The sequence below is a fragment of the Triticum aestivum genome, chromosome 2B (genome assembly GCF_018294505.1).
Source record: "Triticum aestivum cultivar Chinese Spring chromosome 2B, IWGSC CS RefSeq v2.1, whole genome shotgun sequence".
NCBI classification, from domain to species: Eukaryota; Viridiplantae; Streptophyta; class Magnoliopsida; order Poales; family Poaceae; genus Triticum; species Triticum aestivum.
Genome location: NC_057798.1, coordinates 67,294,686 through 67,303,269, shown reverse-complemented (window position 1 = coordinate 67,303,269; position 8,584 = coordinate 67,294,686). Strand labels below are relative to the sequence as shown.

At 45.1% G+C, this 8,584-nt stretch overlaps 1 protein-coding gene across 32 annotated transcripts in view; it reads left to right on the top strand.

The window, feature by feature from the left end:
- Positions 1-1,713: 1,713 nt before the first annotated feature.
- LOC123043519 (probable potassium transporter 14) overlaps positions 1,714-8,584 on the top strand; it is a 9,365-nt gene continuing 2,494 nt past the window's right edge. For 6 of the 32 annotated variants that reach the window (XR_006419260.1, XR_006419257.1, XR_006419253.1 and 3 more), the window contains exons 1-8: positions 1,725-2,695; positions 4,355-4,536; positions 4,670-4,766; positions 5,092-5,214; positions 5,835-7,422; positions 7,539-7,568; positions 7,665-7,727; positions 7,833-8,085. Coding sequence is in view for 4 of the 32 variants with exons in the window: in XM_044465997.1 (XP_044321932.1) it covers positions 5,125-5,214; positions 5,552-5,609; positions 5,927-6,092; positions 7,409-7,422; positions 7,539-7,568; positions 7,665-7,727; positions 7,833-7,883 (472 nt within the window). In the remaining 28 variants the exon portion in view is untranslated. The other 26 variants (XR_006419263.1, XM_044465996.1, XR_006419266.1 and 23 more) reach the window with 24 other exon arrangements.

Sequence of the window (8,584 nt, the reverse complement as noted above, 5' to 3'; positions counted from 1 at the left end):
ACGTACCGCATCGGCGATAGTCTCCAGGGCTTTGAGACTGGCGGCGGGGGGAGGGGGGTGTCTCGGTGGTGGTGGCAGCGCTGAGGGGTCCGGACAGCGATGGAGCTAGGGGAGGACCGATGCATATGAGGGAGAACAGGCGAGAGGAAGAGGGATAGTCCGGCAAGGTCGGGAGGTGGTAGTGGAATTTGTGGTGGACACATCATGTCGCCGATCTAGTCTCACACCGTAACACACCTTTAGCAGATACCACAATCTTCCTTGAAATGAATCTAGCTTGCATATGGGCCATATGCAGATTAACTCCAAATAATGACACTCCAGTCTTTCATCTAGCCACACTATATGTGTACCATCATACTAGGCAAACCTATTGTTTTGTGGTACGTAGGCGTAACCGCTCTCTCGCCTCACCTTTCTCAAGCAAGAGCACCTAAGAGAAAACAATGGTCGAGGCAGTGGACCAGAGGGAGAAGGTGTCAGAGATGATATTAGAATGCGATAAAGTAACATAGCATAGCTGAGGTTGCAAGGTTTAAGGATGTGTTTGTCATTTCTAATGACCCCGTTAGCCCTTCATTTTTCTTCTTTTTTTTAGTATTTTTTCATTCATCTTTGTGTACATCTGTGCTTAAATTGTACACAACCAACTAGTATAAAATAAGCACAACACATTGTAGTTCAGCAAACCGCAAACTGAGCCTAAGTAGGCGTCCCGCCACCATTCCTCTATTGCGAGACTTTGACATGTATGACCAACCTTATAAAAGGATAACCTTCTCCTCCCTAGCCCCGGTTGAGAGTCCACCAAGATAAGAACCCTGCCCGATCACAGATCTCCTTTGTCGGCTCGACTAGTTGGAGTAGAGATGGGAAAGTTGCACATGGAAGCCCTGCATTTAGTAGATTTGGGTCTAGTCTTTGTGTGAAGTTTGGCACGATGTCGGAATGGAGCTTGCCACTGTCGCAACCGAGCTTCGTGTGGTGGCCTAGATCGGTGGTTGTGCCGATTTTTACTGCTACATGGTGGAGTAGTGGTCGGCGGCCAAAACACTGGAATTTTTCTAAATAAGCTGACGAGTCCCTCGGTTTGGAGGACGGCCCGCTCTCCTTCCCCTACGGCGGTGGTCACTCTGGTGGTGGAGAAGAAAAAGAGACTAAGATGATCAAGGGATATCCTGGCGATTGGACCATGGTTCGTCCTTGTCGGCGCTTGTGAAGGAGCTTTGGCGCTTGCCATGGTCTTTGCCCTCGTAATGTATGTGTTCCCTTGCTTGTTATGGAGGCTTAGAAGCACAATCATGCATTGGAAATGTTATTATAAACCTATTCATTTCGCAAAAAAATAAAGGAAATGGTAAACTTATAATTCCCCCACAAACAAGAATATTGCTGATGAATTTACAAAGAACTGCAACGGCGAAGATAAAAACGTTTGAACACTTTTTGTCAGGCGATGGCCAAAGTAGAAACAAGTTTCATCTGAGATGTGGCCGGTCCCCCCAGCTGGCGGGGACGTACGTACGACAGAATCGTCGCGTGGGCCCACCCAATCATTCCGGCTGTCTTGGTTAGTTACAGCGCGTCCACATCGCAGCGCGGCACGTGAGGCGCCTCCTAATTAAGCCAACCAAATCCCACCTTTCTTGCCGAGCAAGCACTCCAGCAGGTGAGGAGGAGAGCTGTGTGCCGCATCCCGCCCGGAGGTCACACGTGTGGCGTGGAGCGTATTTCCCGGAGAGATGCCCGAGTTTTTACACCCAAGACACTGCCCACCGGGGCCCGCCCCGTCCGGAAGAGAGAGAGAGAGAGTGGGTGAGGGAATATGCCGCGGAGCCCCTGCCCAGTCCCCACCATCCTTCCCCTTCCTTCTTCCGCATCGGCGCCACCGAGCGGCGCACCACGTGCCGCCGGCGGCGGTTCGGCCTCACGGAGAGCGGCCGCCTGACGCGTCGATGGCCGACGGCGGAGCGACATCGAGCGCCGCCGCTGGAGGTCGCTTCGAGGGGCGGCGGCATGGACCGGCCGCGGGCGGGGCGTGGGTGGGCCCTCCTCTCGAAGACGCGCTCGGCGCTGGGTCACCGGCCAGTTCGGCTACCCGGACGCTGAAGTGGGGTGATCAGGAGGACGCGCTGCTGCGGCAGCGCCTCGTCTGCACCGGCCCGCGGCGCGGGCCGATTCGTTCCCCGCCAACGTCGTCGAACGGCGTGCCTCGTGCCGCGGCCTTCTTCCGCGCGGCCGGAGGTTCGGCCCCACGGAGATTGGCGGGCCACGTCGGCTGCATTTGGCCGCGCGGGGCGACGGGGAGCGCGTCGATGGCCGCGGTGGCGTGGTGTGCGGAGCGACGGCGAGCGCCGCCGCTGAGGCTTGCTTCGAGGGGGCAGCGGCATGGACCGGCCGGCGAGCGTGGCGTACTGGGCGTGGCCCCTCCTCTCCGTACCAAGGCCTTGTCCCTGGCACGGAGGCTGCCGAAACGGAGTCGGCGGAGATGCGGTGGGTGGTCCCTGGCGGCGCTTATGAAGAGGATGATGTCGACAGCTCCGACGACGGTGACGGCGGCACAACCACCCCCACGGTTGCCCTCTGCTCCCGTGCCGGCGGAGGCGGCTACTCGGACGCTGAAGAGGATGTGGAGGGCGCGCTGCTGCGCCAGCGCCTCGGCCGCGCCGGTTCGTTCGACGTCCAAGCTTCCCCGGTACGTACCGCCACCATCTCTCCCCATCCGCTCCCAGCGGCCACAGTGTATTAAATTGGCTTCAGTTTCGTTGTGCGCTTGGTGTTTGAGATATTGCCTAGTCGAGATGCTGCGCTCGAGCTGTTTGTTGGATTTCCTTCTTGTCGCCATCTCCGCCGTCGATCGAGATCTCGTGGTTGGACTTAGACGTTCCTGCTTAGCGCAATTGCTTGTACGAGTATGTGGCGTGGGGGGGCTGATGAAGTTTTACCGGGTCTGGAGTGTTGAGACAATGATACTGCATGGTTGCTCGCTAGGTGTTTGTGCATTTGATCATGAGGGAGTGGGTGCATTTCTGCATTTGATCGCCTTCAGTTTTCCCGTCGATCTAGATTTAACTCCTTTCCATTGATGTCATGCAATTGTGCTCTCCCAACATTTACTTGGTCTTGTTCCAGTGGAGGGCTGGGATGGGTTTGATTAACTGTGCACATCTGATCTGAGTAGTTTTGGGAGGTGGGTGTGGTTGCTCTGCAATGTTGACACTGCACTGCCCTGGGGATAAATTAGTCGATTCTTTGTTCACTGCACCCTGAGCAGGTGTTGCAGGTAAATCCCCAAACCAGATAGTTCCAGGAGGAGGACTTTGTCCCTCATCTGCTCTTGGATCAGTAACTATTGCAGAGATGAGCTTATCCAAGCGGCTAGCTTGCATGTTTGTGAAGTAACCTTGCATGACCATGAAGTTGTTGTTCAGTAACTATTGCAGAGATGAGCTTATCCAGGCGGCTAGCTTGCATGTTTGTGAAGTAACCTTGCATGACCAGGAAGTTGTTGTTAACTTGCTTGGAGAAATCCGAGAATTCCTTGCGGTCTTGTTCTCTTTGTCGCTGCAGAGTTTTGACATCCAACTTCAGAGACTCCATCTCCACCAAGTGTCCAAGTGCCTCGTGTCCTCGGATGTTTCGTCAGTTACAGGGCCTGACAGTGGGTTGCTGAGGTTCATTAGGTTGGTTTGGGCGGCGATGTCATAATAGTCTCAGATGGGCTTGCCTGTGCCGTGCGGGTTCTGTTGGGTTGTTCACGTCTGTGAGACGCCTGTGCTATGCGAAATTTTAGTTAACCTTCGGTAGATTTGATGTTGCCATGTGTAGTATCAGTGCTGGTACTTGTGGTTTGCAAGCTAGACTTTGCTCTTAATTTTGTGAATGCCTAATTAGGGTGCATTTCTGATAAACAAGAAAAGATAGCTTTGCGTTGACTTGCTTCCACATTTGTGTTCTTGCTAGGGACTGTTTAAAATGCTGGGATCAGTTTTGGAGACTGACCGACAATTTAGTACCGCTGGTGCATTTCCTTTTAGTCTTAGATCATAAACTACTCTTTGCGAACATAAATAGATGATCTCAAATTACCATAGTACTGTGGAAATGGTTTAATGCTACTTCTGGCGTTCTTACTTCAGAATCTGTATGCCCATGCAATGGTTTGCTTTGAGCCTAGTTCTTATTCTCCTATCATTAAGGTTGACCAAGATTGTTAAAATGTTTGCGGAAAATTGTGTGCATAACATGACCGAAACTTTTCCTTTTATTGAGCCTGTATCTTTGTTACTTACCGCAGTTGTTTCACACATAAAAGAAAGTCAATAACAATTTGCTCTGTTCTGATTATGTTCAGGACATTGGGGGATGTGATATCCAAAAACAAGAAATTCAGGAGGCAGTTGAGCTACCATTGACACACCATGAGTTGTACTGCTATATGGTCCTTCAGGCACTGGCAAGACCATGCTTGCTAAAGCGGTGCCACATCACACTACTGCTTCTGGTTCAGAGTTTGTGCAGACGTACTTGAGTGAGGTAAGACGCGGATAGTTGTAACATGCATTTGTTAACCTTGTTTCTGCGTTCAGTATTTCGGTTGTCCTTTTGTTCTTACAAAAATATAGCATGTGTTAAGCTTTGACCATGTAACAAATGCCTATTTTGTTAGGTGATGACTAGGTTTCCTTGTTTATGCTCGAGACTCCCAGTGTAAAAAAGCTGGACTTGTTTGAACTGAAGTGTTCGGGGAGATCTGTTAACACAAGGTTAAGACTTAAGGCTATACCTAAGCAGTGCGTGTTAACATCTGACACGACCTTTTTGTTTGTGTTCTGTATACATCTTACATGCAAAAAACATTTAGTTACTGTATGCATTGCCAAGGCAAGTAAACTTTTCTTAATATAGCCTATGATGCTGTCAGTAATATTGTGTATGCTTCTTAATGTTTCTGGTAGTGGTTTATATATTCTTATTAGGGTTTATCACAAAAAATTGCTATGTGAAGCTTTTCTTAGGTTGCTATTTATCACTTCTTTTGTTGATGCATTGTATCATAATACTATCATTTATCTAATGTATTCCGCGTAGCTGAAGAGAATGTCCCGGCTATAATATTCATCGATGAGGTTGACGCTATATCCAGTGCTTGATTCGATGCTCATACTGGGGCTGACGAGAATTCAGCGTATTCTGATGGAGCTACTCAATCAGGTAAAAGTTTCTAGCTATAATTGGTTTGCTGGAACTCAAGTTGTTTGCCACTTTAATCCTTGAAATCAAGCATTTGGAACATGCATACAATCCTTGAAATCAAGATTGTAAACCTCAGTTGTTTAGTTCCAATTTTTACAAAATGTATACATGCTCTTAGAATTAGTATCTGTGATTTTTTAAAGGATTGGAAGTAACTTCCTGAAAAGGCTACTGTTAAGACTACTACATGCAACTTTCTCATGCCTTTAACTCTATTTATTGCCTGCTTCTGCTACATCTGAAATGGAGAGATTGATCTATTGTAACTCATTTGGCCCGAATTTGGATTACAAAGCTATTAATGCTGGAAAGAGTGGCAGAGGGCGCATTGAGGAGTGGTAGCCTAATTAGAGGTAACACTGATGAGTGAGTGAGGGCAATGCATTTTTCCTCTTGTAATATACACTCTGATTTTAATTCCATTTGCTGAAGTAGACTCTGATTGTTTTATGGGGAAATAATGATGGAGAAGGGATATCACTGTATGTTAATGCCATACCACTGGAAATAGATTAGAGAATAATAGTACTTTTCCTTGAGCTTGATGTTTAATAATGTTTTTTCTGTATATTTGGCAGGAGGAATGTTTGCTTTATACTCTCTATAATATGCAGAAATGCAAAGGCTAGTCCGCTCCCTAACTAATTGCTCTCTGGCAACCGTATATTAGGTTTCCAACTCAAGGTACCATTGGTCGAACACAAGATGTCTTTGTGGATCAAGGAGCACCTTGAGACTTCATCTACGCTGAAGAAGCTACTTTTGATGCTTGTTCTCTTTGGTACTTCTATGGTCATAGCGGATGGTGTTGTCTGTTGTCACACCAGCAATATCAGGTTCATATATTTCTGATGCATTGTTCGTCGTATTTCTCTTCACCTAGTCTTATGATCTTATATATTTGCTTTCAGCAGTGCCATTGTGTTACCAGTTTTCATCTTCTCACAGTATTACTTGCATTTTTTTTCCCTTTCGGTAAAATCTGCAGTGATATCTGCTGTTAATGGCTTGAAGGTTGGAATATCTAGTCTTAATAACGTGACCTTGAATATGTTGGTTGGTATTAACCAGTTAAATAGAAAAATGTGTTACTGGACAGAAGTGCAGGATAGTCACCTTCTATTTTGATTTTTTTTTACGCATTTCTCACTGTTCTTCAGTCTGTAAAGGTTTGGAACATTCAAAGTCGGGCTAACTGTTGGACCTGCCTTGTTCATATGGTTTTGCTGCCTTTCTGGGATAGGAGTTTATAACATTATGACATATGATACAGAAGTACTACGGGCAGTCAGACCTATATATATCTACTACTATTTTGAAAGAAACCCAACTCAAGCTTGGATGTCTCCCTGGGGCTGCCTTTTATTTTCAACATGTATGCTTATTGACCATATTCTTAATGTTAGTTGTGATTAAACTTGTTTGAAGTTCTCCAAGAATGTGTTTTCTTCAGGTCCATAGTTTTTGCTTGAGTTACATAAAATTAGTTATTGTCTGTCACGTCCTTTCGTTTTTTTTCTATAGGAATTCTGAAACTCATAAATATGTTGAGTGCATTTGTGGTGTTACTAAACATAACTAGACCTCCTGTTCTTACTATTAACTACGCCACATGCAATGCACGTCATGACCAAATTCAACATCCTGCGTCAGATTGTGGAACCTCTGTCTTAAATGCAAAACATCATGTGCATCTGGATTTGACATTATGGAAAAGAGAAAACTAATTTCGAGATATAAGCCACTCATGCTAAAACTATTCTTTCGAGATATGTGCCACTCATGCTTCTATTTTACTAAGATACTAAAACTATTTGCATCGTCACCAACATGATGCATTTCTGAAACTCAGGTCCTCACAGAGATCCTAGAAAGATTGAAATGGTTTCCCCCCTCTTATATTTAGAGTCAGCATCCAGTATATTCACAGGCCACTTAATTAATAGTTAAAGCTACCTCAACTTAAGATTAGAGGTCAAACATCAGGGCAAATAGATTAGAGAATAGTACTTTTCCTTGAGCTTTATGTTTAGTAATGATTGTTCTGTATATTTGGCAGGAGGAATATTTGCTTTATACTCTCTAATACTATGCAGGAATGCAAAGGCTAGTCTGCTCCCTAACTAACTGCTCTCTGAGACCCGTATATCAGGTTTCCAACTCAAGGTACCATTGGTAGAACTCAATAGGTCTTTGTGGATCAAAGAGCACCTTGAGACTTCATCTATGCTGAAGAAGCTACTTTTGATGCTTGTTCTTTTTTTGTACTTCTGTGGTGATAGCGGATGGTGTTGTTACACCAGCAATGTCAGGTTCATATACTTCTGATGCATTGCATATTTGCTTTCAGCAGTATTGTGTTACCAGTTTTCATCTTATCACAGTATTGATTCCATTTTTTTCTGTAGGTAAATCTGCTGTGATGTCTGCTGTAGATGGCTTGAAGGCTGGAATATCTAGTGTTAATGAAGGTGACCTTGAATACGTTGCTTGGTATTAGCCGGTTAAATAAAAAGACGTGTTACTGCTTAGAAGTGCAGGGTGCTCACCTTCTATTTTGATTTTTTTTTTGTCAGGTGAAGTGGTCACGACGTTGCATTTCTCGTTGTTCTATTCAGTCTGCAAAGGTTTGGAACACGTAAAGTTGGCGTGCTGTTAGGCCTGCTTTATTCATATGGTTTTGCTGCCTTTCTGGGACAGGAATTTATAGCATAATTACATATGGTACAGAAGTATTACAGGCATTCGGTCCTATATATTATATCCATTTTGAAAGAAACCTAACTCAAGCTTGGACCTCTCCAGGGGGCTGCCTTTTATGTGAAACAAGTACTTTTTTTACCATATTGTTGATGTTAGTTGTGATGAAACTTGTTTGAAGTGTTCTAAGCATGTATTTGCTTCAGGTGCATATTTTTGTTTGAGCGACATAAAATTAGTTACGGTCTGTCATGTGTCCTTTCGTTTTTTCTTCTATAGGAGTTCCAGAACTCACAAATATGCTTAAGCGCATTTGTGGCTTTAGTAAACATAATTAGACCTTTTGTTCTTACCAGTAACTGTGCCACGTGGAATGCGCTTGATGACCAAATTGAATACACCGCAAGCACAAGAATTTGAAGAAATCCTCTGCTGATTTCATATTGTGGAATCTCTGTCGTTAACATTATGTACATCTGTATTTGACATCATGGAAAAGAGAGCTAATTACTTTCATTGCAAACAAATTTGACTCATTATTGCTAAAACTATTATTTTGAGATATAAGCAAACACGCTTCTATTTTACTAAGATACAAAACGATTTGCTTCAGTCAACAATATGACGC